This window comes from Aspergillus glaucus, assembly GCF_001890805.1.
Source record: "Aspergillus glaucus CBS 516.65 unplaced genomic scaffold ASPGLscaffold_13, whole genome shotgun sequence".
NCBI classification, from domain to species: Eukaryota; Fungi; Ascomycota; class Eurotiomycetes; order Eurotiales; family Aspergillaceae; genus Aspergillus; species Aspergillus glaucus.
The window spans coordinates 442,303-470,277 of record NW_019170465.1 but is presented as its reverse complement, the minus strand read 5'-3'; the positions used below and the strand labels follow the sequence as shown (position 1 = coordinate 470,277).

At 49.7% G+C, this 27,975-nt stretch overlaps 11 protein-coding genes across 11 annotated transcripts; 6 read left to right on the top strand and 5 right to left on the bottom strand.

Moving 5' to 3' along the window:
• Window positions 1-51: 51 nt before the first annotated feature.
• Window positions 52-3,092, bottom strand: ASPGLDRAFT_128541 (Hid1 family protein; the record flags this gene model as incomplete). Its single annotated transcript, XM_022540810.1, has 8 exons — window positions 52-564; window positions 622-1,118; window positions 1,175-1,418; window positions 1,466-1,819; window positions 1,873-2,115; window positions 2,166-2,263; window positions 2,314-2,935; window positions 2,997-3,092. 8 exons carry the CDS (start codon window positions 3,090-3,092, stop codon window positions 52-54), a joined length of 2,667 nt encoding a protein of 888 aa, XP_022399826.1.
• A 430-nt stretch (window positions 3,093-3,522) lies between these two features.
• ASPGLDRAFT_36584 (uncharacterized protein) lies at window positions 3,523-4,490 on the bottom strand (the record flags this gene model as incomplete). The annotated part of the gene is made up of 2 exons (XM_022544708.1): window positions 3,523-4,204; window positions 4,270-4,490. 2 exons carry the CDS (start codon window positions 4,488-4,490, stop codon window positions 3,523-3,525), a joined length of 903 nt encoding a protein of 300 aa, XP_022399825.1.
• A 587-nt stretch (window positions 4,491-5,077) lies between these two features.
• Window positions 5,078-6,948, top strand: ASPGLDRAFT_129089 (uncharacterized protein; the record flags this gene model as incomplete). The annotated part of the gene is made up of 4 exons (XM_022540856.1): window positions 5,078-5,618; window positions 5,677-6,065; window positions 6,117-6,791; window positions 6,853-6,948. 4 exons carry the CDS (start codon window positions 5,078-5,080, stop codon window positions 6,946-6,948), a joined length of 1,701 nt encoding a protein of 566 aa, XP_022399824.1.
• A 246-nt stretch (window positions 6,949-7,194) lies between these two features.
• Window positions 7,195-8,357, bottom strand: ASPGLDRAFT_173632 (uncharacterized protein; the record flags this gene model as incomplete). The annotated part of the gene is made up of 2 exons (XM_022542798.1): window positions 7,195-8,192; window positions 8,255-8,357. 2 exons carry the CDS (start codon window positions 8,355-8,357, stop codon window positions 7,195-7,197), a joined length of 1,101 nt encoding a protein of 366 aa, XP_022399823.1.
• ASPGLDRAFT_460808 (mitochondrial 54S ribosomal protein bL19m) lies at window positions 8,204-9,559 on the top strand. The gene is made up of 4 exons (XM_022546377.1): window positions 8,204-8,486; window positions 8,538-8,839; window positions 8,903-9,284; window positions 9,346-9,559. The coding sequence occupies exons 2-4, from the start codon at window positions 8,650-8,652 to the stop codon at window positions 9,440-9,442; spliced, it is 669 nt and encodes a 222-aa protein (XP_022399822.1). The 5' UTR covers window positions 8,204-8,486; window positions 8,538-8,649; the 3' UTR covers window positions 9,443-9,559.
• On the bottom strand, window positions 9,250-11,764 carry ASPGLDRAFT_460772 (putative MFS allantoate transporter). The gene is made up of 9 exons (XM_022546376.1): window positions 11,358-11,764; window positions 11,163-11,310; window positions 11,077-11,107; window positions 10,764-11,030; window positions 10,499-10,716; window positions 10,351-10,439; window positions 9,966-10,300; window positions 9,710-9,907; window positions 9,250-9,650 (listed from the first exon to the last, which is right to left on the bottom strand). The coding sequence occupies exons 1-9, from the start codon at window positions 11,616-11,618 to the stop codon at window positions 9,632-9,634; spliced, it is 1,566 nt and encodes a 521-aa protein (XP_022399821.1). The 5' UTR covers window positions 11,619-11,764; the 3' UTR covers window positions 9,250-9,631.
• A 2,385-nt stretch (window positions 11,765-14,149) lies between these two features.
• ASPGLDRAFT_48489 (aromatic alcohol reductase) lies at window positions 14,150-16,008 on the top strand. The gene is made up of 4 exons (XM_022546907.1): window positions 14,150-14,594; window positions 14,757-15,041; window positions 15,163-15,489; window positions 15,546-16,008. The coding sequence occupies exons 1-4, from the start codon at window positions 14,508-14,510 to the stop codon at window positions 15,924-15,926; spliced, it is 1,080 nt and encodes a 359-aa protein (XP_022399820.1). The 5' UTR covers window positions 14,150-14,507; the 3' UTR covers window positions 15,927-16,008.
• Window positions 16,009-16,505: 497 nt separating this feature from the next.
• On the top strand, window positions 16,506-18,413 carry ASPGLDRAFT_26722 (putative amino acid permease; the record flags this gene model as incomplete). Its single annotated transcript, XM_022543596.1, has 3 exons — window positions 16,506-16,683; window positions 16,937-17,081; window positions 17,147-18,413. The coding sequence occupies 3 exons, from the start codon at window positions 16,506-16,508 to the stop codon at window positions 18,411-18,413; spliced, it is 1,590 nt and encodes a 529-aa protein (XP_022399819.1).
• Window positions 18,414-19,343: 930 nt separating this feature from the next.
• Window positions 19,344-23,396, top strand: ASPGLDRAFT_67384 (RNA dependent RNA polymerase; the record flags this gene model as incomplete). The annotated part of the gene is made up of 2 exons (XM_022549129.1): window positions 19,344-19,804; window positions 19,949-23,396. The coding sequence occupies 2 exons, from the start codon at window positions 19,344-19,346 to the stop codon at window positions 23,394-23,396; spliced, it is 3,909 nt and encodes a 1,302-aa protein (XP_022399818.1).
• Window positions 23,397-23,942: 546 nt separating this feature from the next.
• ASPGLDRAFT_26720 (putative clock controled protein (Ccg-8)) lies at window positions 23,943-25,381 on the top strand (the record flags this gene model as incomplete). The annotated part of the gene is made up of 2 exons (XM_022543595.1): window positions 23,943-24,174; window positions 24,228-25,381. The coding sequence occupies 2 exons, from the start codon at window positions 23,943-23,945 to the stop codon at window positions 25,379-25,381; spliced, it is 1,386 nt and encodes a 461-aa protein (XP_022399817.1).
• ASPGLDRAFT_48484 (uncharacterized protein) lies at window positions 25,360-27,100 on the bottom strand. The gene is made up of 4 exons (XM_022546906.1): window positions 26,579-27,100; window positions 25,594-26,515; window positions 25,462-25,535; window positions 25,360-25,401 (listed from the first exon to the last, which is right to left on the bottom strand). Exons 1-2 carry the CDS (start codon window positions 26,606-26,608, stop codon window positions 25,595-25,597), a joined length of 951 nt encoding a protein of 316 aa, XP_022399816.1. The 5' UTR covers window positions 26,609-27,100; the 3' UTR covers window positions 25,360-25,401; window positions 25,462-25,535; window position 25,594.
• Between the last annotated feature and the right edge of the window lie 875 nt (window positions 27,101-27,975).

The following is a 27,975-nucleotide window of genomic DNA, read 5'->3' as shown; positions in this document are numbered from 1 at the left end:
TAGCCAATTCCCATATTACCAGTAAAATTGTGGACATTCAGCTGTCGTATATTAGACCTCCCGGATGCTTGCTGGTCTGGAATTGTTCTGGGATTCCTGCGTGCTGGTGCGTCGGAGACTCAAATTTCCAATGCGCTGGACTAGATTGCTTCCTACAGCATCAACTGCGCCCTTGGGTGCAAGCAACGTGGGCCCCTGAGCGGCAGCCTCTTGGACCTTGAACAGCCGAATGCCTGTTCCATTCCAGACACCGACAGTGCCGGGTGTAGCACCGGACGCGGTACCAACCACCATCTCACTGGAGAAAATGAATCCCCAAAGCAGAGATTCATACCATCCCATCGAAAGCGGGGACCACTCAAAGGAATGAACACGGATGGGCGAAGGCTCCGAAATAATCGTCCGGATTGCGGGATCCCCCTCGAAAGATGAGATGTTGGAGATCAGAGTACGGGCCTCTGGGTTTGAAACCGTTTGGAACGCGGACTCGGGGACATGAGGAGTAATGGCAGAGATAATAGTAAGGACGGTATGGAGAGGAAGCTCCGGCAACCATGATTCAAGCTAGACGCGCTATCGTTAATAAAAGAGAAAGAAAATCGATTAAAGGATTTTGCTTACCCAGGCAGCGGTTGGTGTGAAACCGTTGGGAGATACCGCTAAGCTACCGGACATGCTGCTTTGGCTTGTCATGCTATTTTGCCGGGAGAAGGTTGGGTGTCCAGCTGGCATCTTCCCCCGTGCCTTTTCAGACATTCCGCGAAGCTGAAGCGGCACGCTCTCGTCCATCATTGATGACACGGAGGGTCTCCGAGAAGTCTGAGTAGATGGTGGCGCAGTGTTCTCGTCATCTCGTTCATCATCAGAATCATCCTCACCAATGGCAAAAGGACCATTTTCTTCGGGTATACGGCTTAGAGACGACCGTGCATCAGAAGCATGGAGGTCTTCTGATGACTGTGAAGGAGTAATGCTGCCGAGCGAGTCGAAGCTATTCTTCGCTTTTCTCCTCTCATTTTGGCGTTCGATTTCTTGCTGCCCACTCTCAAGTGTGAATGTACGAACAGCTTCGAAACGCTTACGGTATTTCAGGATGGCGTACACGAGATATGGGTTATCTGTACTTGATTAGCGATATGTTTGACATTAAAAAGCACTGCCACTTGGAACATACTGGAGAATTGATGTTCAAGAATAGAGTTGATGCATTCAAGAATCGACGCGAGAAGGTTGTGGTTCGTTTCATTGGCTAATAGGAAGCTAGGTGTCGACATTGACGAGAAGAGCTGCAAGATCTTGGAGCATGCTCCCGGTGACAAATGTTCCACATATGGAGCTATGTTGTTGGTGATGGCCAGAAGAGCGGGATAAACCGCGTTTAGCATCCCTTTGCTCGTGGTGATTAGGGTATGAATAGACTATCAACGTCAGCAGCAATCTTTGAACTGTACAAAGATGAACGAACCATAATCAGGTAATCCGCATAAGAGCCTCTGAAGTTAGGAATATGAATGCTTTGAGGCAGGGTATCTTGAGCCTCGAACTTCTTATTTAGACTTCTCCCAAAATTGGGCTCAACACTCATTGTCTGCAGAATGAAGATGCACATACGGACCACTCCTTGTTTGGATGGATCGGCTTTGTATTCAATTGCATAGAAGAGGCAGAGGATAACAAAGTCGTGAGCGCGATTCGAATCAATCATAAATGACCGGAATCGCTTGTTGCACTGCAAAGCCTCCCAGAAGAGCATTAGCATTTCCGGTGCCCATTTCACAGAGCGTTGGCTACCGGGAAGATAAGAGTTGGTCGCTTGCATCTGTGATTTGAACCATTAGTAATGTATCTCGTAGATTTGTTGGCGTAGCTTACTGGCTGGTTTAGAATTCTGGTCATTCCGTCAACAAGAAATTGGAAATCTTGGGGCCTGTGTAACCGCCCAAAGTAGTGGCGGTAGTAGTTCTTAGGGGGAGCGCCGCGGCCGTCTTCAGGGATCGGATACAGAAGAAGAACGAGCAAAAACTGCAAGCAATAGATAACTAGAATCTGTTTGGGATCTTTCCACACGACGTGATCATATGGGACTCTCCAGGAAGCAGGGTTGTATTTGACCGCCTGTATCGGGTGAGCGTCGATCTTCAAGATACTAACATTCGTATACATACTGTATTCAATAGCGAGCATAGCAGCGTCAAGACCGTCTGCTTATCGTGGCATGTCGTGATATACGTAACAGCCTTCACTCCTTGTACCGGAAGCACGGCTTGGGAAACGTCAGCTGGTTCAGAGAAAAACATGAGACGCAGCACTTACTTGATGAGATGTACATCGCCTTTGAGGTCAATGTAAGTAACAGCCGAAGGATCTCACAGCGGTTGTTCTCCATCTCCTTATTCGACCCCATTGACGTGTTGCAACCAACACCACTCTGCCAGATGGAATGGGAAACCTTGCTAGTCGCCGTCGAGATTCGAGGGATGGTAAAGTCTGTATAGAACAGAAGATCCAGAACAGTATCAATGATCTCCTCTGCCAAGGGCTTCACGTCCTCATAGTCGTCAGTTCGCGGCGACGCCTGGTCCCGCTGCTCTTCAGCTTGCGCTTCATCGAAAAGGACCTCTGATGAAATTTGCGCCCGTCTAGTCTTCTTCTTGCGACGTGACCAGAAGAACTTCTCCTCCCAATCCTCCAGATGTTCGGCCTCGTAAGCAAAGGGAAGGACTCGGGTCAGGATGCGGATACAGTTGAGTGCGTCTTTAGGAGGAGCGAGTTCTGGGTCCGGAAACGAAGGGTGGTTCTTTAGGACGGTGAGGCGAGAGGTTATAGACAATAGTAGGGTCTCGAAGTTCGATAGTGCATTGTCGCGCGTTCGTCGAATGTCTGCGGGGGTGAACAAGCTGAAGACATCTTCGGTCGATTCTGGCAATTCCCAAAACTTTGAGGTCAAATAGTCAGTCACAGCTAAGTTGAATGGAGCGATAGATGAAGTCACAAACCCTGGTCCAGTAAGGATCATCAGCAGGAATGTCTCTTTCTTCAGAAAGGCGAAAGATTCCTTGCTTAAACACAAGCTTGGACTCCGACGCTCCCATTGTGATGCTATCCCCAACCGTTGATCACGCTTGACCGCATTCAAAGGAAGATTCCAAGCTGGTGTCCCTAGTATGAATCCTTTAATTAAAGATGATGCACCTGGGATGCCTTGATGCCGGAAGAGTGGCTTTGGGGATGTGTATGCAAGTACAAGTACGTCTGTCGTTTCCGGCCGTCGTTGGCGGGAACTAATGACCGCTCCGGCTTGCCTGCGTTGCGGAGTATATGTACTTCCCCATAGTAACACGGGGAAATTAACGTACTTTTTTCATTGTAATTAAAGATGCTTAACTCAATTGATTTCTAGTCGCTGATCCGAAAGATGGAATAATGGTTTCTCTGAAAAAAAGAATACAGAACACACAATTTACGCCTGACCCCGCCCCGCGTGCAGTATAACGAAGAACACTCCCAAAGCAAAGTAACCACTCAAAGCGCCCCGTTGCTAGTTGACAGCCGCCTACTCCTCTCGTACAACCATTTGTTGCTCAATCCGATATTCACGCGCTTGCCTCCAATGGGCGACGGAGTTGCGGGAGGTCCAAAGTGAGACTCTCTCAGAGAGCTCCGACCGAAAGGAGAGGATGACCCGAGCGAGGAATCAAACCCGGAGGCACCAAACCCAGAAGCACCGAATCCAGAGGCACTAAATCCGGAGGCGCCAAATCCCGATGAACCAAGCCCCGTCGAGGAACTGAAGCTTGGCCTCCGTGTGTTCTCCCTGCCACCATTCGACACTGCCTTGTAGAGCAATGGGCTCGTTGAAGGCGAGAATGTTGGCCCCGATGAAGCTCCTTGTCCCGAAAAGCTCGCGCTCGCCGACAATGATGACGCACTTCTGCCTGCTGGACTCGCTGTGCGCGATGCAGAAACGCGGTATCTCGGTGGAGTAACGTAGGTAGTTCCCGGTGACGCATGATGCGAAGCGGAAGGGTCCAGCCCCAAGAGCGAGCGTTGTGTGGGAGTCAGAGGAATATCGACGAGATCATCCTTCGGTCGGAAGACGGGGTATAATGCAACGAAGATGTTCAAAACGAAAAAGAGCTGCAAGCCCAGCAACGAGAGATCTGGGTAAGTGGGATTGTCGCTGAAAATGCGCAGACCAGATGCACTATTGAATCATCGGTTAGCACAACGACCTCAGCGAGAGATTGGTCCCATGCGATCACCACTCACTATGACTTGAAAGTACCCCCAAAAAACCAGGTCGCAGCCAAAGCTGCTCCATTCCAAACAAGCCTTCTCACGTTATGGTCGCCAAACGTAGCCGCATTCTGACGCCGCACAATTTCATTGAGATGGGGATGGCGCCATTTGCCTGGAGTGCGAGATTCGTCCGGCGTAGGAATAGGAGTCGATCCTGGTCGAGGGGTCGAGGGAAGAGATTGCGAGTCCATTGATTTACAAAAATGATAGGGAACAAAAAAAGAGAAAGCAAAATAACAACTGCACCAGCTAGGTGGTAAGTCACGGAGATCGCATTGTATAGGAGGGTGAAGAGAACGAGCACTTACCTATTAAGAAACTTGCGCTGAACTTACCTGTGGAAATTTTGTCCTTGTTTCGCACACACGTAGCTACATTTACGTGTGATGATATGAATGTATTGATAACCTACCTGAAGTCGACAAGGACCATAGCTAGCTGTACTCAAAGAGGAAAGAGTCAGCTCGCGGCAACAAGTGGGCAGTTAGTATTAAAGGTCGTGTGGGAGGTGCTTGTTTTGGTGATGCGCACGCCGTCACTCACTGCAACAGACGCCATTGCCGCCAGATTTTGCCGGTCCTCGGGCGGTGAATGTAAGCGCTGGGGCGGATGACCTCAGCCGCCTTGGAGCTCTCCACCTCGGGGTTTATATACAGGCAACTGCCCCTCCTAGGTGTCATCTTATGAATTATTATCTGTTTGGAAAGATATTCATTTGATTCTTACGCTCCGCTTGTACATGTATACTGGCTATTGGTAACAATCGACCACGTGCAGAATGGGTTCGGAAACGCCGCTGCTAGCGAAGCTGGACGCTCTAATAGCCGATGTGCTAGCTGACTGGAATATCTACTCGACTGTGATTGCAGGCGGCATTGTTGCTTTCCTTATTTTCTCGTTCATTGCCTCGAAAGACCCAGATATCCATCCATTTCTTCTCGCTCGTCAATCTACTGAAACTTTTGTGCGACAACCGGGAGAATCCGCGCCATTCCGGAGCTTAGAGACACCATACGGCTTTCCGTTAAGGTCCGGTCTTAATGTTAGGGACCCCGGAACACCGAAATGGAGCGCTGGACGAAAGGGTGATCTGCGGGACATCTGGAAGACTGCCGTGCGTGGTGTGGTGAACGAAGATGGCTCGCTTTCCGGAAAGCAGAGCAAGATCTATACGGTGCTCGGAAGGAAGGCAATTGAACACTCGTTGGACCAAATCACCCAAGAAATCAACGTCATCGGTCACTACCTTCAGGCTGCGCAAGCGAAAACGGTTGCTGTTTGTTTGACTGACTCCGTTGAGCTTCTGGCTTCTATCTTCGGTTCGTACTCGGACAGTTGCCCTACGTTTTGTTCTGGCACTAACAAGTCATGATATAGCCGGTGCTTTCTATGGCTTCAGAGTCGTCATTGTGCCTCACAACCTCGAGCCTGAAATTCTGTCAACGCATCTGCAGAAGGTGCAGGCCGAGACGTTGATCGCTGAGGCTGGTGCCCTTGACCTGTCTACTGTAGCCAAGGGCAACAAGCAGCTCTCTCAAGTGGTCTGGGTTGCCAAGCTTGGAAGCCGCCATATGGATTGGAACGAGGTCCCCGCGGATGTTAAAGGCGCCCTGTCGGTCACTGTCTGGCACGAATTGGTTGATGAGAAGAGGGACCTGGCTGGACTTGAGGTTCCCACCTACGACCCTAAGTCACCGTCCCCCGGTGTGACTACTGTTTGGCCGTCTTCGTCGTCTGAGGGCAAGTTCATTGACTTTAAGCCAGAGGTTAGTGCGCTCTTACGTTCCCTTTATGTTCAAAAGACTGACTTGAGATAGAACTTGGTTGCGGCTATTGGTGCGCTTAACTCTACGCTGCCCCGTGCTCAACGGTTCGACTCCAATGACTTGGTCCTGTCCATCGACTCCCTTTCTCGGTCTTACCCGCTGTGCCAAGTTCTGAGGGCACTCTACGCCAACGCATCTGTCGCGCTCAATTCCGTTGCAGGTGAAAGCGTTGACTTTGCCCTGGCTACCGTTGGAGTGTCCCCTACCGTCATCGTCGCCTCTTCCCGCACCATGTCAGACTACCACAGCAAGGTCATGAAGCCGCACACGGGCCTCATTTCCTCAATCACTCACTGGTTCGAAGCCCGGAAGCTAGATGCCGGAAATATGCCCTCTCACGGTCTTCTCAACCAGGTTGGCAACATGGGTCCTACCTCGGAACTTTCTTTCGACAAGTTGCGCTTGATATGCATCTCGCACCGCTGTGACGCAGACAAGGACGTCCTTCTGGCCTCTGAGCAGTTGACTGATCTTAGGATCTTCACCGGTGCTCGTGTCGTGTACGCTTTGACCGGTCCTGGTGTTGCTGGTGCAGTCGCCCAGACCAACGTCTTCGACTACAGACGCTTTGAAGGAGCTAGTCATTTCGGAAGCCCGTTGAGCAGTGCAGAGATTCTCTTGACTAGCGCTGCTGACGATAAGCAGGACAGGGTCGTTGAGGGACAGGTAAGCCAAGCCATCTTGTGTCTTTTTCTCAATATTTTCGTGTTACTAATTAATCTCACAGATTACGGCCGCTGGCCCCGCTGTCGTCTCTGGGAAGACCACCCTTCCTGCTCAGGGACGATTCCGTCCAGACAACACACTGGAGTTAGTCTCCTAGTTAACATGTATTCTGTCATGATCTGTTGAATATAGCAACATTTGAGCATATTCTGTTTTTCCAATTAGTCTTCATGTACTGCTTCCTGGCAAACACCACGACTGCCCCGCTATTTATACCGAAGCAACTGAATCAAAATGGCATCCATTTCCGAAGACATATCTCAAATACACGTAAGCTTATTTTGGCTGGTAATATACATAGTGAGAACACAATCTAAACAAAGAAAGAAAAGAAACATCGAATCTAATCCTGATGTAAAAGCACAGCCTGCTCATACCCCGTCGTCGGCTGCTGCTCGAGCCTTTGCTTAACATTCTCCGGCGCCATCTGCTTACTCCTTGCAATTACCATGTTCAGCTCGTTCATACGGCCCTTCAGATCATTGTACAGCGACTTGTCTCCTGCAGTCTCCAGCACCTGCAACGCGAGCTTCAAACCGTTGTAAATAGGGACAATCTCCTGCAATCTCAAATCGACCTCGGGCCATGTCTTGGCGGGATTCTTAAAGTTGCCATTGGACCAGGTGCCGAGCAGCCGCAGAGCATATGACCGCACGGAGTTACCTTCGTCCTTTCCTTCGAGCAGGTTCAGAGCGCGAGCGGCGTGGAGTTCGAGCAGGACACCCACCATAAAGGGTTTCCGCTTGGGGTCCTCCTCGGGATCCATCTGGGTGTGTTCGGGGGACTCCATAAGAGTGATGGCCTGGGTAGCCAGACGCAGCGCCTTGGAGAGAGCAGGGTCCTGGAACTCCTCACGCTGAGCCCTGCGGTGCAACTCAAAGAACAACCGCTGAACAAGCGCATTCCTCTTCAGATAAAGCCCAGTCTTATCAGCCTGCTTCGCACACTCCAGAATCACTCCCAGCGCATCCGCCTGGTTCGCCCGGCGTATCACCCACTCCCAGCGGCCGTACTTGATGTGCCGGTGGGACATGCGGAGACCCGTGAGGAAGGGGACAAGATTCTGGAAATCCTTGGGCGTCTTCATGAGCGCGATTGTGTCGATAGCTTCTTTATTTGCAGGCCTCATCATGGGGTCCATGGGTCGGAGGAGGAAGGGTTCATCGTCTTTGCCGATGTTCACGGTCACGGGTTCTTCGTCCAAGATGTCTGCGTATTTGTGGCGGAACATCAGTCTGCGCTGTTGTTCGTTTAGGCCGAAGGGGACGAAGAGTTCTTCGCGGAAGCGATTGAGGGCTTGGTCGAGTTCGGGGGAGGATGATGGGGGGAAGGTCGGGATTGCTTTTCACCCATTATCGGTCTTCAGCATTGAGGCAACGGTGTAGAGATTTAGGGGAGCATACCATCTCGCGAGTAATTGCGCCTTTGTGTAAAAGAACCAACTGATGGGCGCAGAGAACCGGAACTCTGGCCGCGGAAGAGCCTGCCAACGGCTCGTTGGGCCATGTTGGATAGCGCGGGGCTGTAACTTTTTCTTCTGCGCCCCGTAAGTAGAGCACTCAGCGCTTGCCTCGAATTGACGCCGCACAGGCAAAGACAGAAGACCGTGGGTGTGAATTTGTCAAATCGTTTTTGGTACAGCGAAAAGGAAAAAGTTCCTAGACGATGAGAGGCTGACCCGAACAGGAAACTCAAGGCTTGGCGGCAATAATTCTGCCGGAGCGGATAATACTCCGCCTCAAGATATTTCCCTTCGGCCCTCACTCAATTCGCAGTCCATCGCCAGACAGAACAAGCCATGGCGAGCATATCACCCATCATGCGGCAGCTGGGCTGCTTACGGCCGCTGCTGAAAACCCCCGAATCGATACTGTGCCGTCGAACTATCTCCACAGCCTACACCCCGAAGTCAGACGCAGCACCTCTTCCGAACAAACTGCCCAAGTCGTTCATGTCGCAATTACCGACTCGACTGCGTCCTGACCAAGGTACATCCATTGCCAGCCCATACTCTTAGGCAATTGAATACTCTGACAATTGACCTCGAACAGCCCCCAAGAAACTCAAAATCTACCCCCCACCCGCCAGCACCCGCAACATCTGCAAAGAACCCATCAACGCTGTAACCCAATCCCAACTCTCAACCCTCGACCCAACAGGCGAACGCAAAGCCCTCTTCGACTACCGCCGGAACCCTCGCAGCGTGAAACCGGGCGACATCCTGCGCGTGACGTTCAAGAACGGAGACCCGTTTTCGGGCGTGTGTTTGAGTATCCGGCTGCGCGGGGTGGATACTGCGTTTTTGTTGCGGAATGAGTTGACGAGGGTGGGTGTTGAGATGTGGGTGAAGGTGTTTAGTCCTGATGTGCAGAGTGTGGAGATTGTGCAGAGGTCGGAGAAGAGGAAGAGAAGAGCGAGGTTGTATTATATGAGGTATGTTTTGGTTTTTATTGATGATGGGTTGGGATTGTTGGTGCTAATTGCTTTGCTACAGACAACCCAGACACGATATGAGAAGCGTGGAGAACATCGTGTCCAACTATCTCAAGAAGAAGTCGGCTCTTACGGGTCAGAGACGGCAGAGACGGTGATTGTGGTTGGTGTGCGATTTGGGTTCTGTGGTTGTATAATACTGCGTGTGTCTTCTCTCATGTTCTATGAATATACTAGAATGACTTCTGTTCATGAATCTCCGAAAAATCTAAAACTATTCTACCATGAAACGCAAAGCATAACCGCCCATAGAGAAGACAATACATACAGACAACCAAACTAATCCGTCAATATATATACCGAAAACTAAATCCGTTAGCACATATATTCATTCAAACGATCAACAGGAATAAAGAGGAACATACTTCAAATTCTCGCGATCCGTCAAATCCAAAAACGCAGTAGCATCCAAATCCCTCCCCTCCAAACCGCCCTCCATCTGAGATTGAATCCGGTCCCGTCTCTGATTCTCCCAGCGCAGGAGGAACCCGAGAGATATGATGAGGACGACTTCGATTAGGTGGGAGACGATCATGGACCAGATGCCTAGTTCGTATAGAGGTCTGTTTAAATTGTAAGTGTAGGTGCTTTGGGCCATAAGGATGGGAAGAGGGAACGCACTTCTGGGCATCTTTGTAGAAGAATGGACCTGCGAGATTGCCTGTGCAATAACCAAGGAAGAGGACTGCGTTGGTGACGACCTTTTTTGTGTGGCCTGCCGTGTTCGCAACCTGCATACTCAGAATCATAACGAAAGCTGCGTTATACGGCCCTGTCAAGTAGTAACAGATCAAACGGCCAACCATTTGATCTGCCGACACGAAGCGCAGACCGAAGGAACCAGCGATGTTGGGGAGGAGGAATATGAGGATGAAGACGCAGCGTCTGTTTTCGAAGCGGTCGTTGAGGTAGACGCATACGAGGATGGAGATGGCGATTAGGACACCGTAGGGGATCTAGGGAGGGTTATTATGGGTGTATCGTTGGAGTGAGTTGGACGATATACCTGCATCAGTGTGGTGACTAGGGTTGAAAAACCAAAACCTTGGATGATAATCGTTCCGAAGTTGGAGATTCCGCCGTTTGGGATATTGGCTAGTTGGATTGGTTAAAATGATTATTGTTCATCGAGAGGGATAGTGACAGTCACATACAGACTATACCCAAGAGAAAGAAGATGTACAGTTTGTAGTCCAGGAATGCTTCGAGCACTTGACGGGGCTTGAGATGCTTATTCTCGATACCTGTCTGATTCTCCTTTAATCGCTCAACGGCCATCCGACGTTGTCTCTGGTCGAGTCCCGGCGCAGTGACAGGCGAATCCGGAAGGAAGATAAACATGACTATTCCCCATGCTGAGCAGAGAGAACCACTGCACTTGTTAGTATGCCTTTTGTGGAAATATTCAGGACCACGTACATCACGATAAATTCGTACTTCCATGAAGGAAGAGCACCCTTGATATTTCCAATGCCGTAACCAAGCAAGCCACCAAGCGCAATTCCAAGTCCATTGGCAGTATACCATAAACCCATTCGCACTGGTTGTTCCCGTCGCGTATACCACATACTCGTGATGAGCATGAAACCCGGATCTGCGCAAGCTTCGGCGGCACCTCCAAGAGCTCGAAGGACGGCGAGGGTTTTGAAATCGTTACATGCGGCTTGGATCATGAGGAAGACACCCCTGCTTTTGTCAGTTGATATTGTGTGGGATTCGACGATTGACGCACCACATGAAGATGTTCACACCGAGGTATTTTCCTAGTGAGGGTATGTCAGTGGTATCCTTATGAGCAGTGTATGGACCCAGAAATACCGATAGGCAAGCGCTGCATGAGAAAGTTTGTAGGAAATGCCCAGATCAAGAACCCAATGTAGAAGATACTGCTCAGCCAGCTGTACTGTGTACCGTGTAGGTTGAGATCCTCGACAATGCCAAAGATAGCAGCATAACTCAGGGTTGTCTAAACAATTAGCAAACATCAATTGCTTGAGTCAATTCCAGATTTACCTTGTCAATATAGAAGAACGCATAGCAAACGGCAAGATACGGCAGAATCATGAAATCGATCTTCCATATCAGTTTTCTCATCTCAGCCGGATCAACGTCTTCATGGAGGTCGGCTAGGTTGTTGAATAATGCCATGGCGACATCGCCATCGGCAGGCTTTGCCGTCTTCCATTTCGATTCCTGGGCAGACTCTTCATGTTCGATAGTAGGTGCCTCTGCGGCATTGGCTTTGGAGTCGGGGTTTGACTTGACGTCGCCCATGTTTTCTGTTTCTACTTAGCGGGTAGTGCGAGTGCCTCTAGCCAGAATTGCAATTGGTAGGACAAGGGAAAAAGGATAAGACGACCGACCACCTTCAAGAAGAGAGAAAAAAGGGAAGAGTTCAGCCATTATTATCCTTCAAACCCCCTAGTAATAACAGGCCATACCCAACACCGGTACATGTCCGCTGCAGCCATGTCGTCTAATTCCCCGCGCTGATACCAGCGAAAGCTCGAAACAGAGTTTCCAACCCCGGATCTTGGAAGTGACAAGCTGCGGGGAAGTATCCTAGTTCAGGCGCCTTTGCTAGTCAGAGCGCGACAGCGGAGCGGAATGTTCCGCGTATTTCTTGTCAATTCGAGACGTTGATTCGAGCATTGATCTCTCTGGCATCGTATATGCTTGGTTCTGCAGTCAGGCTCGCTCTGCGTCCGATAGACGAGGAAGGATAGGGTTCGGGGAAATGCCGATGAGATTTGATAGGTGACTGAGATTAACAGGTTATCCTGGTAAATATACATTAGCTTATAAGCACGTCGACAAGAGAAATTTCGAGGCTAGTCCGTAGTAGTCCTGTTGTCTGGAATGATGACAGTGGGGTGTTGTGGGAGATGGTCAAAGATGAGGGGATCTGAGGCATGCAGGCAGCAATGCCCAAAACAGACAAGCGGCGTGGAGCATCATACAGTCCGGGGAAGAAAATCTGGGGAAGCGATCTATGACATCTTCAACATCACTGTAATTTAGTGGAACAATAGATATGTTCATGTTAATCGATATTTATTATCACGATCAATGCACTAGAATGTGTATCTGGTGCAATCGAGTGGCATTTTATATTTTGCAGTGTGACAGTATACAGTATAGGATGATGCTTTTATGTCTATCTTTCCTGTAAGTAGAATGGCAACATTTTGCCTTAGATTCATCTTCCATCCATTACTGTCGATCGTCTCCAATCCTACCCATGTATTCTTTGAGGTTTCGGTCTGGTACTCCGAAACACAGGCCAGGAATGCTCTCCACACCATACGCAATCCTTAGAATCCAGGGATAGGCACGGTATCTACAAAGTACTGCTCTCTCTAAGAGTAAGCAAGCTTTCTACAAGTTGCCTGCAAGTTGCCTGGAGCAGCACGGGCCAAGCTGTTCGTTGGAATGTATCACGACGCCAGGAACGGACTGAGTAACTCTTGTCCCTAACAGTCAGCGTACAGTTAACGGCCATTATTGGCTAATGATTCGGATAGGAGACCAGGGCCCGATAGTTAATAAATGCTTCGTTGAGTTTATTTGGGCATAGCTGAGTGGTTGCTCCAATGAGTTGTCTGGACCTCTGGTTCTGGTATCGGGGTAATTGTTGATGGAGGTGACATAGTGTATACCCTGTACTGAGTGCTTTGGGGATCCAACCAGGCGGGGCTGAGTGCATAAAGATAGTACTTGTACGGGGTACAAGTAATATAATACTCCGTACTCCATACATACAGAATAGCTTTAAAGGATAGTGTACGGAGTACACCGACTTTCCCCGATGGAACCTCTCATTGGCGGAAGAGACCGGAGTAGCCTCTTTTGAACAGTAAGACTATGTACAGCACCACTTTGTCCACTATTGGGATTAGAGAGTGTTTTGGACAAAGGATCTGAGGATATTGGGTGACGAGTAATGATATTCCTAGTGGGATAGTCAATTTGACTGACCATGGTTGAAAATCGTGAATTCTAACTGGTTGTTTAAATGTACTCAGTGTAAAGTACAGTACCCCATATGATTTCTGTATGTACTCCATAATGGCTGTTCACGTGCCCCATCAGCAGATAGTGTTTCAATGTACTCAGTACAGCAACCCCTCGTGATTGCGTCTGCAAGAATCCTTCATAGTGTGGCTCCGTACAGTCCCTCCAGAATACTAAAGAGGCATTTGTCACACGGTTACATCCTGCCCTGACCAGTTGCCGATCTGAAGATCGTGACGTGGGGGTTTCTGTTGAGACTACAGTTACATAGTAAAGAATACGGCTCAGTTGGAGAGGGTTCATGAAATAAAAAGCCTGACCGATCGGAGTATTCAGACTCAATTGGTATTGGTACTCTGTATATTGTTGGATGTTCGCAGCAGAGTCCTCCGAGAGTGCACTATGTATATGACATGATGATACAGACCGTTACCTATGATGGCATGACCCAATCCAATACTTCCTGTGGTCATGATGATCTAGAGGCTTCCATTCGACTTCTGTTCGTTTTCCTGTTGAAGATTGACTGACTGACCGGGCAGCGTGAGCAGCCATGACGTAACCAGTTTTTGGTCTCTGGTTCGAGTCACCGACATGACAAACATTATTGACATTATTTCAGAGAAAGAGGAAGGAATTCATAGTCAGTCTTATTTCAATAGTCTCGTTAAAGAACTATATAGTGGTTATACTACTACTTATAATAGAGAATAATACTACTGTATTAGTACACATAACATAGCATCTCACCTGCAAAACCCAACCAGACCCACTGCCCGGCTTCAAGTGGAGAGAGGGTCGCCATCCTTGGGGAGACAAGTCTGAATGCTGTAGAAGAGGACACTACAAGTACTCTAACCCATTTATAACGTCGCCGCCAGTCCTGGCTTTACTACCGCTTCGGTCTTACGACTTTTCTCTCCTTCTTCTTCCTTTCTCTTTCCTCTTCTTTCCTCTTTCACCACCACCACCACCACCACCACACACACACACACACCACCTCCACCACCTTAACCGCCACTAACCACTACTCTCTTCTCTTCCCCTCTCATCCCTCTCTCCCTTCCGCCCTTTACTCCCGCCTATTTTCTACTACTTGGTGCTATCTCCAACGCAACACTCTAACCTTCTCTGTCCTCCCTGCCCATAATGTCGCGGACAAGAGTTTTGCTCGTCGGTGCCGCCGGTGAAACTGGTGGTTCCATCGCCAACGGTCTGCTGGAGAACCCGGTTTTTGTATGACACCCCCACTCCTTGACAACTTCCAAGAAAACGAAAGGGACGAAGTGAGAGCAAAAAAAAAAATACAGCCCCGAGTGGTGAGCGAGGGCAGGGGAACAGAACTACCAAAAAAAAAGAGATTATGATTTCATCGAACTAACCACATTCATTCTACAGGAACTCTACGCTCTCGTCCGTCACCGATCCGTCCAGAAACCCGCCATCGTCTCTCTGCAGGAACGAGGTGTCCAAATCCGCAAATGCGACCTCAAGGGCCCCGAAGAGGCCCTCGCCAATGCTCTCCAGGGTATCGACATTGTCATCAGCTGTGTCGGCCCGGCTGAGCAGCAAGATCAGATCCCTCTCGCCAAAGCCGCAAAGAAGGTTGGCGTCAAGCGTTTCGTTCCCTGCGGTTTCATCACGGTCGCCCCTGCCGGTGGAATCATGTGGCTGAGAGATGAGGTACGTCCATCCACATCCGTCCGGTTGCTCTCTTCCCACCTTCTTTTCACTTGCCATCCCGGTCTCCCGCACTGACCGGAGCGAAAATGACATCATATGTTAACGTTTCGGGTCGTTACAGAAAGAAACCGTCTACAACCACATTAAGCAACTCCACCTGCCCTACACCATCGTCGATGTCGGTTGGTGGTACCAGCTCTCCTACCCTCGTCTTGAATCTGGCCGGGTCGACTACGCCATGACCACAGCCAACAATGAGCTCGTGGGCGACGGTGACATTCCGACCGCCATCACAGACCTGAGAGACATTGGTCGCTACATGGCCCGCATCATCCTCGATGACCGCACTTTGAACAAGATGGTTTTTGCCTACAACACTGTTGTCACCCAGAACCAGATCTACGACATTCTCGAGGATATTAGTGAGGAGAAAATTAACCGCAACTATGTAAGTTGCAGGATCAATCCCGGTGACGTGGGCTTGAGGCTAATCTCTGATTTCAGATCTCGGAGGAAATGGTCTACAATCGGGTTCTCGCAGCCAGACAGTCCAGTGAAACATACCCCTTCGACCCTGTCAAATTCATCCCGCGATATCTCGCCGAATACCAGCTGTCATGGGGTCTCCGCGGTGACAACACCCCCGACTTTGCCAAGTACTTGGGTTACCTGACCTCCAAGGAACTCTACCCTGACTTCCAACCCACCGATTTCAAGGATTATCTCCAGAGTGTCATTGGCGGTACGGCCAAGGGTGTCTACACCGATCGGATCATCTCCAGAGCCCACCAGCGGGCATTCCCTCGATCCGAGTCGAGCGACTCTCTATACACTCGCATCTTCCCTCGAACCGAATCTAGTGATTCCCTCTACATGTCCAGATAGAACTTCGTTCCAGGAATAGCCGTTCGTCGATCCACATGGGTTCTTTATCCCCCTTCCGCAAATATGATGTATTTATGAGTCTTTTTTTTTTTTTTTTTTTTTTTTTTTTTTCGAGGAAGAGCAAACCGTGTTTGCTTCCTCGTCTGGAAAAAAGATGACTTTTCATTCTGTTTTCCATTCTCTTCTACTTTCTGTTTTCGATGATATCTTAGACTTTCCGGGGCGTTTGTGTCACTTTATTCATTTGTTCCGAGAGGATTCCCAATATCTTTATCAACTCTCCATTTCCGTGTTAAAGAAAACTTTAGATTTTCCTCTATGCACATTATCCATCGTTCCTTGTATTCTTCAGTAGTCAGGGTGGTTTCCCGCCGTGTGGTGGTTACGGGTATTAGGTTGTTCTTTCCGTAAAGAGTCACCTCCCCATCCTATTCTCTTCTCGAAACTTTTCTACTTAGTTTCGTCTCCCTATGATGAGCACAGCACGCCTCAATCTCCCTATATCGCTTCTCATTTATCTTTAATTGACTTGTTCTATGACTATTTCCCCTCATACCTACTTATACGTTGACGTTCACCATGTCGAATTCGTCGTTGGATGGTTCCCAAACCACGCGCAGGGTCAATACAGAGTCATTATCACAAGACGATCCAGTCCTGCAAAGCAGTCAAGATCTCCCCTCGACGACCCCCAAATGCGAGGCACGACCTACGAACAAGTATGGAGTGATGAAGCCACACCAAGTCACCATGATGAGTGCGTCCCTTTATCCAAGTGCATACGAAATCAGTCGACTAAGGTGTACAGCTATTGGCGCAGCCATTCATACTGGTCTGATGCTTCTTCCAGCAAGCAGTCTGACAACAGGGTAAGGGCCAGGCCAATATAAAAGGTTACAATCTACAAACAGCATTGACACCATTCTAGTACCGGAGTCAGTTCGTCCTGCGCGCATAACTACCCCAGGCTTTGTTGACCGTTTGATTGCTGCAGATAGTTCCCATAATAGTTGCGTATGCGTTTGTTGGTGTGGTGGTATATCTGGTTTTGTGTGCGGCTGGAGAAGTGGCATCATGGTCTCCAGTCCAGTCCACAGTGGCTGGCCATGCGGTTCGGTTTTGTGATCCTGCTTTGGGCTTTGCGATTGGTTGGATGTGAGTCAACAGATCTCCTAGCGGGTTCAACTGGACAAGGTTTCTGACGCAGGACTCCGGAACAGATACTGGTTGAAATACGTCGTCGTCGTCCCGAATCAATTGACAGCTGCTGCATCATTGATCTCGTTCTGGGCGGAAACGCAGTGCGTCAACGCCGGGGTTTGGATTACTGCGTTCTTGATTATCATCATTACTGCGAATTACTATGCATCGTCATTCTTTGGGACATATGGAGTCGTATTGTCGTCCTTTAAGATATTCGTGGTGCTGGGACTTGTCATACTGTGTGCCGCTTTTGCGGTTGGGATCCGCTCCGAAGCTTTAAATTGGAGGGATTCTAATTTTCATCATGAAGATGTCGAATGGCCTGAGTATCTCTATGCTCTTTGTGACACTCTACCGTCTGCAATACTCGCCTACCTAGGCAGTGAAATGATCGGGATGACTATTCTACAGACACAAGACCCTCGCAAGACCACTGCGCGTGCGATTAGATTGACATCCTACCGGATTGTGGTGCTCAACATTGTCAGTATCATCGTCGTGGTAATACTTGCCCTTTACGGTTTGGTCAGGTCGAATGAAAATGACAACCTTCCCATGTCAGCTCTTATTGTGGCAATTCAAATGGCGGGCATTCCAGTGCTTCCACACATCGTCAATGCCTGCATTCTGCTGTTTGCACTGTCATCTGCTACCTCTAGCCTCCACGTGGCGACTGGAACATTGTACCGAATGTCTCTGGATAAAAAGGCCCCTGCCTGTCTGTCCTTCACAGATCGACGAGGGATTCCCATCTCTGGGTTGTGCCTGTCTTCCTGTTTGGCAACGCTGGCCTATTTGAATGTTTTTGCCGACTCCAAGTTCCTCTTTCGCTACTTCATGAACCTTGTCACCATGCTCAGTATTCTGACCTGGGTTTCCATTCTTGCCACGCATCTTTCGTTTGACCAAGCCCGGAGAGCGCAAAGGATTCCGGATGAGGTCCTGGTATTCAAAGCACCACTGGGACAGTTTGGGTCATGGGTTGCGCTCGTCTCATGCGTCATGATCACTTTGTTCAGGACTTTTGGTATCTTCGACCATCACGGAGTTGACTACACGGCATTTGCAACCTCGTATCTGGGCCTTCCTCTCTACTTCTCGCTCATCATCGGATACAAAGCCACCACTCGGTGCAGGAAAGTCGATCCCACTGAGGCAGGTCTTTTCAACGACGTAGCACCCATTAACACAGTGGAACCTGGGTCTTTAAGTGGAGAATTTGCAAAAGCACATGATAGACATACACAAAGGGTGCAGCAGTTTGTGAGACTTTGGGTGCTTTGACATTTGTTATAGATGAGCTGTTCAAATTGGGGCCCGAGCCATTCAGTTATCATGAAAGATACATACTAGCGGTGGGAGATAGAAACGATCCTTTTCTATATTTGAATTGAGACATTATTATTGTTTACTTGCAATCTGATGGCTGGCTGAAAGACCGCATAGCTAGTGCAGTAGTAGTATTAGTAGAGGCCCATTCCCCTCTCTTTGTAACGCAAAAAGCCGTAATTCTGACAAACTCTACGTCTTGATTCTTCCCCTACTCCGGGGTTTACATAAATATACCCCTTGGTTTCTGTCGACCTGGTTAGTTTTACTTGGAAATTCTTCATATTACAACAGCGAAACAGTAAAGGTTTTATAACTACAACGTCAAGGTTGCAAATCACAGGGATGTCTTTTGCAGGGGAATGTACTGCACCGAACTCGTAGGACCGGGATAAGGGATCTACGTATAATGACATTTGACTGTTCCAGGACAACTCAGCGTCAATGAGTTGTCGAACTCCCTTATCGGACAGGATGAGAAATCCAAGGAAACGAAGCCATTCAGTGAGGCCGAGATCAGGATGTGTATTTGGATAACTCAATTTCACCTTTTCAAAGACTGATATGCTTGGATAAGGACCATAAACAAAGATTTACATGGCAATTGTCGGCTCCAGTCGATCTGTTGACCGGCCAATGATGCCCGCTTTTGATGGGGGGGGGGAACCCCTCCATTCCACATGACGTTCTCTTCTACTCTGTACCGTGTTGTATTATTATTATTCTGAGCAATTGAGACAAGTACAAATGGTTTAAATCAAGACCACAAACAACTAACAAGCCGTAGCGCTAGGAAACAACCCTCACTCGTACCTGGCTTGGTTATTTACCTTGTTTGGTTGCGGGCCGTGCCATCCAGCAACCAACCCCGGCACGGCCACGGCCATGGCCCCTTCAACGCCCATCCGAAACGGCAAAGAACTACACCAACTAATCGAGTCCCTAAACGAGCAATTCACCCTCGATCTCCCGAATCCTCAGGCGTATTCGCCATCTGTCTCTGCGGAGCTGAGGAACGAGCAGGAGCAGACGCTGCGATGGAAGTGCTATTCTGGGATTAAGAGGGTGTATTTTAGTCGCAAGGTTGATGTGGGGGATTTGATTAATAGTTTTGAGGAGTGGATTGTTGCGCAGTCTTTTGCTGGTGGTGGTGGGGGGGGATTTTGGGGAGCGAGGAGGTCGGATGCGACGACGAGGATTGCCTCGAGGAATCAGATGAATGGGGCTGGGAGGAAGTGTATTTCGCAGAAGGAGAGGGATGCAAGGTTGAGGCATCTTGTGAAGTTGATTTATGATGAGATCTACCTGCTCAATGAGGGAATGATTCCGCCGTTTAGACGGAATGGGTATACTAATGGCTACGGCCAGAGTCATGATTTCCCGAGTCCACACGAACCAACCCCAAGGCAGCTTTCCAACTTGACATTGGAACCAGCTCCGGCACCAGCACCAGCTCCGGCTACGATACAACAACCACCAGTCCTACCCAGGCCGACGAAAAGGAGGTATTCAGACGATGAAGGCGAATACCATACAGCGCCAAGCTCACCATCCAAGAACGGCGAAGATGAATTTCCCGATCCTACGCTGGATAATACAAATTGGACATTGGATTCTACGCAATCAGTCTCAAGAACTAGCAGCAACAGCAGCCATGTCTCCAAAGGCCCCAAGAGGGGCCCAGGAAGCTTCGTCGAGCGGCTGACAGCGCCCGATCCGCCGTCTTTTCGATACGATGCCGTGCCACCAGAGCAGAACAACGCTCGATACAGCTTTTCAACGACTACGACGTCCTACAATGAATCCAGGAAGGACAGTGGCCTGGGCGTTTCTTTTGCATTGAATGCCACAGAGCCAATCGAATCTCTCATGGAGCCAGAGACACAACACGAAGGCTCTGTCGTGGGCCACATGCTCAGCCAGGAGATGAAAACTACCTTCAGCACCGAAGCTATGAGCGAGGCATCTAATGCCATATATCTGGAACAAGAAGAGATCGTTGCAGAACTCCTGCGCAAAGGACCCTTCTCGCTTGAACGCTCGTTCCCGCCTTCCATCTCACTACGATACCGGTACGAACTGGAGCGGATAGGCAGAGCCTGGGATGTCCCGTTTGACCGGATGCTGGTGGGTGATAGCATCTCATTCAAAACGTACGACAGCTTCTGCGGGTGGATTGCGGGACACAACCAGCGAGATGGAAAACTGCTTCCCGAGCGGTCGAATCGACGGGCCTGGGATTCTGCGATAGGGGATTTCAAATCAGACAAACATTCCGAGGTAGTTGTGTTTTCTGGGGAGTTGGACTGGTGCGAGCCTGATCAGCCAGGGATTCTAAGATTGAGACTGAATCCGCTCAAGACGGAAAAGACGTGTCGGTTTCATCGACGCTTCGGATCAGATCGGTTCCTGAGCTTGACGATGCCAGCGCCGACAAGGCCGCCAGAAGAATTGCGTCTGCCGTCCCAGTCGTTGCTACTACGCGAGAGTCTGGCTTCGTGGTTGACACAGAATGTCCACCGTTGCATGGGCCGGACATGGCGGCCATTCTTCGTGGAGGAAGCCAAATCAAAACGCAAAACCAAGTCTGAACCGCGATTCAAAGTTGAATTCTTCGCTATCGACGGCGAAGACTTCGACCATACCTACCGCCTCCCGCCAAGCATCGCACCACCGCGCCAGGAAAGCGAGAACCGCACGCCGATGACCATTGAAGCCCTAAGGGACTGGCACATGCCCGCGGAAGCGAATATGTCGCAGTCGAACTGTAAACTCTTTCAGCGTATCTCGATCGGTTTGTCCAAGACATTCGCGACTGCGGTACTACGGCCGCGACAAGTTCTGCATCTGCGCGATAAGCCCGGTCAGACTGTCATGAATGACGGGTGTGCGTTGATGTCTCGGGGGTTGGCGAAGGAGATATGCGATTCGTTGGGGATTTCAGGAAACACGCCTAGTTGTTTCCAGGGACGAATTGCGGGTGCCAAGGGGTTGTGGATGGTTGATCGACGCCGGTCACATCCTTTTGCTGACGATGATGATATCTGGATCCAGATATCTGATTCGCAATTGAAAATCGAACCGCATCCGGAGTCGTGGCAAGAGCCCATTGACGAGGAAAAGTTGACGTTTGAGGTTGTCAAGTGGTCGAAGCCATTACACCCTGTCGAGTTGAATGTGCAGTTACTGGGGATCTTAGAGAATGGTGGCAGTGTCAAGGAATACATTGCTGAATTGACCCGTGAGGGCATTGATGCGTTATACAGGGACTTTGCTGAGGTCTTGCAGTCGAATAGCAATATCCTGTGCCGCAGTTTGATACAGAAACTCCGGCCGGCTGATGATAATTCTGGATTGATGGCTTACAAGGTCCGACGGCTGGAGCAGTGGGTTGCTAACGATATCGAGGGGATCGTCCGCTTTACCGAGGCTGGCTTTGCGCCGCAGAGCTTCTATCCTCTCCGTAAGCGGCTGGGGAGATGTCTGCGTGCATTGCTGAAGCAGTATGTAGATGAGTTGCATATTGAGGTACCACTGTCGACGTATGCGTTTTGTATCGCTGACCCGTATGGCGCTCTGAGGCCTGACGAGGTCCATCTCGGGTTTTCCAATAACTGGCAAGCGGGTGGTTTTGCGTTCGAGGATAATCTGCTCGATGGTATGGATGTTCTCGTCGGGAGACTACCTGCTCACCTACCTTCCGATATCCAGCGTAGACGCGCTGTTTGGAAACCTGAGCTGCGCCATTTCAAAGATGTGATTGTCTTCTCGACGCAGGGCGATATGCCCCTGGCACATATGCTTTCCGGCGGTGACTACGATGGTGATACACCATGGATATGCTGGGACCAGAAGATTGTGCAAAGTTTCCAGAATTCGGATCTACCCGAGCAAGAACTGTCGTATCCGGCAGAGCATTTCGGGTTCACGAAGCATTCGGTGCCAATGCGCGAGATCCAGTCTCCGGATGAATTCTGGCAGAGGGTGTTTACGTTTAACCTGACGCTGTCAAATCTGGGACGGTGCACGGTTGAGCATGAGAAAGTCTCGTACGATGAGTCGATTAACTCGCGGAATGCGAAAGAACTAGCCAGTCTTTTGGGCCATTTGGTCGACGGCCGGAAGGGTGGCGTGCATCTCTCAGAACAAGCATGGCGGCAATATCGCAAGCGAATTAGCCCTCGCACGCGAGAACCCCCCGCATACCGCAACTTAGGACGACGGTACAAAACAAGCAACATCATCGACTACCTCAAGTTCTGGGTTGCGTCACGACAGCGCGACACCGTGCTTGAGCAGCTAGAGCGCCAATTCCCCGAAGCGGCCATCATGCGGGACCTCGACGAGGATCTCATCCGGCCGTGGAACGAGGCATGTCAGCTAGCGCAGGCTGACAAGGTGGACAGCGGAAACCTCCAAGCCATACTGGAAAATACGGTGCATGAGTTCAACAACTTAAAGCAGCAATGGAGCAGTTCCTTCCGCGGCGAGAACAACACTATGCGCGAGTTCACTCAGGCGCGCGAGGCCGCAGAGCGGGCCAAGGCCATCCCGCCACCGACTGCGAAGCGGGGCGACCACCCACTTCTACATACCTGGCGGCATGACCACGGCGCGTGGATGCGAGTGCTAGCCTCTTGTGCGTACAAAAAGTGCCCAGAGGCTAGCTTCGTCATCCACGCCTTCGGGGAGATACTCTGTCAGATTAAAGCGAGTACCATACCCTCACGGACAGTCACGAATGAAATCTTGGCTTGTTACCGGTTTAACCAGAAGGCAGCGTCGCGGTTGACAGCGCGCGAGATTCCTGCGAGTGGTGAAGAGGTGGATGAGTTTGAGTATGAGGGGGAGTATGCCATTGAGGCAATGTGTCTGCATGGGACGCAGCAGGTTCTTGGGGGGTATTGGGATCCGAACGATACGTTTTCCGTGGGGTGATTCCCTGCCCTTGGAGGAAGAACCGACATCGAAGGATCAAAAAGCAACATGTTCTGCATAGAGCATTGTACAGCGTCGTGTACATACACTGAGGTTATAGAGCGATTACTCGATTTGGATAGCTTGACGAATGATGAGAACAGAAAGCGGTCACGAATCATGTTTTGCATGTGACATCAAATTCAGGAAGACATGAACAGTACGTAGTACTAGTGTGTACTATGCAGTATGTAGTATCACTAGTATTGTGGCCTGATTAGATGTATTATTGTAAGCAAGCACAAGCCGAGCATGTGAAGCACACCTCGAGTCATGTCACAGCATTTCAGCGTGTAATCGGACTCTGTCCGGCTTCACGTGAAACGCCGTCACATTCTCGGCTTTTCTTCGCTCTCAGTGCCTGTGCCTCTACTCTATACCATTTCCCTATTCCTTTCGCCGGTGACTTCCATTCGTCCACATGAAAGAATAGTCCGTTTATTACAGAGTTTTATTTCTTTTATTGAACTCTCCACTGTGTTCAGTCCAGAAAAGATCGCCAATGCCATGGCGGACGGAAACCCACCCACTCCCATCCCTCCTGCTTCAACACAGCAGCATCCCCAAGCTGTGAATGCTGTGAATAATCATACGACTATTATTTCTCCGGATACTTCTGTCCAACATGCTCCCTTGATGGAGGTCGACAATTCTCCCGACGACCGTTCGAGGAGGGCTACCAGTGTGCTCTCTATGGATGACATCGAGGCCGCGCAGGCTCTTGAGGGACTTCGTTCTGGTATCTTTCTCTCTCACATCCAAAGATACTATGTGCTGTGTTAACGGTGACAGAATTCGCCCACTCCCCTCGTTCCCCGCCTCGTCCCACCTCCGACTCCAAACAAGCAGAACCCCTCCTCTCTCTCCTCACCTCCACCCATCCGCTGATTTCCTCCGCCATCACCGGGTCTATGACCGCCTATACCACCTCGAAATCATACTCACCACGTTTCAAGACTGGCGCTGAATTCATCGAGCGGAATATCGGGTCGCCCGTCGCTAGTACCGTGGGCACTGTGGGTAGGAAGACAGGTGTTGAAAGCGGTTTGCGCTGGGCGCTGAAGCATCAGCGGGGGTCTACTGCGAGTCGGTCGAAGCGTCGTAAGGTGAATAACCAGGAGCGAGATTTGGAGAAGGGGCGCGACGAGAACCTTGGCGACGTCAGCGACAAAAAGGGCATCATGCGCACCGCGTCGGAGGTTTCTCTTCCGGAGACTTTGCCGCCGTATGATGATCATACTTCGCCGAGCTATGATGAAGTTGGCCGAGAGAAGGCCACGGCTACCAGAAACTCCAACTGGCAGAGTCGACTAGTCATCTCGACTTCTGGGCTTGGTGTCGCGATGAGTGAGGAATCGCTGCGGAGCTTGCAGTACTGTCTCACCTGGCTGCGCTGGGCGAATGGACGATTGGGTAAAGCCATTCTGGCTCTGCAGGGTGCATTGAAGGAGTGGGATTCTGGTTCTCTTCAGCTGAATGAGAACTCGGCGGGCAGGAACACGCTGCTATCGCAGCGCATTCAAGCCGTCAGGCAGGACGTCCTCCACACCTTGAAACAGGTGGTCAACGTCGTCTCCAAATATGCGGGAGGTGCCCTCCCAGAGAACGCGCGGAACCTTGTCCGTAAGCATCTGACTTCCTTGCCGCATCGGTTCCAGATCGCTTCTACTTCGCAGCCCTCGCCCGACTCGCCGGAGTCATCGTCGGATGCCACTGTTGGTGCGCATCGGATTCTCGTCCTGGCGCAGGAGGGTCTGGACATGATGGCACAGGTCAGTGGAGTGGTCAATGACACTCTAGTGAGCGCGGAACACTGGTGCGATCGATTGGGAAGGAAGCGGCCGGAGCGCGGGAGTGAAGAGACTCCTGGCAGTCACCCGGTGGACGTGAAGCAGCCCGTCGCGCAGAGTCCTGATGTCCAGATGACAGGTGTTGAGCAGGCTTAGAGCCTTTGGTGGTTTTATATCTGTTTTGGTTCTTTCACGTTATGATCATTGATATCCGCTTTGTTTGGGAATGCACATACGGCGTTTTGAATTGGATTGGTGGATTTGAACATATCAATTGATTTCGGGGTATCTTCTGGTAACTAACTGGTAACTGATTATCTGTCAATATCACGGTTCGACTTTAATCCGATTTGATGCAAATGCAATACATTACAACCTCAACTCCCTGAGCAACACTTTATCTCCCTCCTTCCAGGTATACAACTTCACCTTGGCGCGAAACATCTTTCTTCTTTCCAGCAGCAGCTCCTCGCGCTGTCTCTTGCGCTCTACCATGATCTGCGCCCATTTTCTTCTCACATCGTTGACGCGTTTTTGGCGGAGTCGCCAGCGTCGTTTCCACAGTGCTATCTGGTGGACTGTGAAGAGTTCGTTTTCTGCTGTTGTTGCTGCTGCTTTAGTAGTAGTGGCAGTAGTAGTAGTATCAGACTCATCGACTACTCTAGCCTCTACCTCATCCAACTGCCCCATCTCAATCTCCCACCCACGCAACTGCCTCACATCCTCAATATCACGACAAAGCGTCAACATGCTACAACGCGCGCGGTCGTGAAGGTGAATATGGTAGTCGACTTGGTAATATGCAAAGCGAAGATCTTCATCCTCTTCATCGCTTTTAACTGACTTGACCGGTTCAAGTCCCTGTTTCCGTCCTTGGCCGAGAACGTCCGAAACACAAGATTGATACGAGAGTCGTTGAAGCGGCGTGATCAGACGCGCATATCGTGGGGTTTTCTTGGGCGTTGGTGTCGAGAGGGGGGATATTCCTTCCCCTTCGTCCCATTCTTCGTCGTCGTCGTCGTCGTCGTCGTCGTCTTCTTCTCCAGAGTAACAGCCCGAATCAAACTGATTCTCAGATCCAGATCCAGATCCAGAGTCGTCGGAATCGAAGTAATCCGAATCATGATCCTCCCCACATCCCTCGCTCGGACAGGCCTTCGCGTGTGAATGCGAAAACGGCGGATCGCGCGCCGGATCGTACATACCCGCTTTGAGATCCCGGCGCATACTCGCTTTGGTGAGATGCAGGGTGCAGGTGATGCATGCTAGAGCTTCTTGGAGGGTTGCGTTCTGCATACTTCCGTCAGGGCTTGATTCTTCATGGTTTATTGGACAAGGAGAAGGTAGGCTTACCATTTCCTCTTCTTGGGCGAGGAGGGCCATTGTCGATGGTGTTGCTGCTGTTGTTGTTGTTGTTGTTGTTGTCGTTGTCGCTGTCGCTGTCGTTGGCATGGAGGTAATTGATGCTCTAGGTGTAGTGTATTGATAGGGCTGGATGAAATCCAGGACCGTTTGACGAAAGTAGAAGGGGCGACCCTGACAGGTCCTATATATTCGAAAACGGAAGGAACGAGCAAGAAATCCGTTTATATACACAATTCCCATATATCAACGGTGAATCTCATCTGGCAAGTCCCTATTGTATCGGCCATAGGGCGAGGTAAGACCAAACAAGAAACAAAGACAGTGAATGACAACAAAGATGGCATTCTTGAATGCTTGAATATTTTATTCAAATAAACCACGGAGTAGACTACGCTTCTTTGTAGTTATTATTATAAGGCGAGACAACGGAGCATTGTGGTCATTCATAGCGGTGGACTTGGTCAAGTGATCGCTGAGGTGAATGACGGGGTCACTGGACTGGGCTTTCATTGAGGGGTAGATTCTTTTTCTAATATTTTTTCTGGTTCTTTGGCTTTGCTTATAATAAATAAAGAATTAAATATATGGTGATGGTCGATATATATAAAGGGCGTCGAGACATCTCACTTCGTACAAGGTGTCTCGAGTATATCTGAGACGCGATCGGGATACCGTTGAGATACGATGCTTACGTCTATAGTAGATGACTATATATCCGGGTGCTTATTGTGACATCTGACAGTTTGTTCATATGAGAGATCGAGTTAAATAGCTATATCGTGACGGTATCCTTGCGCTCTGGTCGGAATGCTGAAGATATATACTTCGAACTTCCTGGATCTAAGCCTACGACTTATGAATATTTCAGAGAATGCGAAAGCAATCGTATACTATGTCCATACTATGTCCATCTGGTTTAAGCAGAAGAGAGAGGATTTACTGTCGATTATCTCGATTCGAAATGGCCGGATCTCGAAGCTCCCTTATACCGAGCTACATAGATAAGAAATGACCACAGACGAGCTATTCTGTCTCGCGACAATGAACAGAATAGTCATTCAAGTCAACTAGACAATGCTATGCTTACAGGACCTACCAAAATCGCGACTATCTAATCATACTAGGCTGCGACAATGATATCACACCCCGCGATATCCTCCCTATCCAGCACCGGCAAACCTTAAACAGTCAACTGATCGAAGGATTCCAGTAAACAGCGGTGAAGTGTCCAGACACAACCATACGAGATATGCATATCAAGCGGGGATGACACCACGGCAACTAAACCTGCACGGCTTCGTGGCAGCTACGGGGGCCTCGTATCAAAGCAAGCCATACAAGATCATAATCATTCATTCGTCTATTATAATTTCATTTTAATTACC

Bases quoted from the DNA above. Each gene is read 5' to 3' on its own strand.
- ASPGLDRAFT_48484 (XM_022546906.1), bottom strand. From the start codon at position 26,608: ATGGCCCTCCTCGCCCAAGAAGAGGAAATG. The intron at 26,516-26,578 runs GTAAGCCTACCT...GGAAGTATGCAG, and splicing joins TCGCCCAAGAAGAGGAAATG to AACGCAACCCTCCAAGAAGC.
- ASPGLDRAFT_460772 (XM_022546376.1), bottom strand. From the start codon at position 11,618: ATGGGCGACGTCAAGTCAAACCCCGACTCCAAAGCCAATGCCGCAGAG. The intron at 11,031-11,076 runs GTGCGTCAATCG...TGACAAAAGCAG, and splicing joins GGTGTGAACATCTTCATGTG to GGGTGTCTTCCTCATGATCC. The intron at 10,440-10,498 runs GTATGTGACTGT...CAATCCAACTAG, and splicing joins CTTTCTCTTGGGTATAGTCT to CCAATATCCCAAACGGCGGA.
- ASPGLDRAFT_460808 (XM_022546377.1), top strand. From the start codon at position 8,650: ATGGCGAGCATATCACCCATCATGCGGCAGCTGGGCTGCTTACGGCCG. The intron at 8,840-8,902 runs GTACATCCATTG...GACCTCGAACAG, and splicing joins TCGACTGCGTCCTGACCAAG to CCCCCAAGAAACTCAAAATC. The intron at 9,285-9,345 runs GTATGTTTTGGT...GCTTTGCTACAG, and splicing joins GCGAGGTTGTATTATATGAG to ACAACCCAGACACGATATGA.
- ASPGLDRAFT_48489 (XM_022546907.1), top strand. From the start codon at position 14,508: ATGTCGCGGACAAGAGTTTTGCTCGTCGGTGCCGCCGGTGAAACTGGT. The intron at 14,595-14,756 runs GTATGACACCCC...TTCATTCTACAG, and splicing joins TGCTGGAGAACCCGGTTTTT to GAACTCTACGCTCTCGTCCG. The intron at 15,490-15,545 runs GTAAGTTGCAGG...CTCTGATTTCAG, and splicing joins AGAAAATTAACCGCAACTAT to ATCTCGGAGGAAATGGTCTA.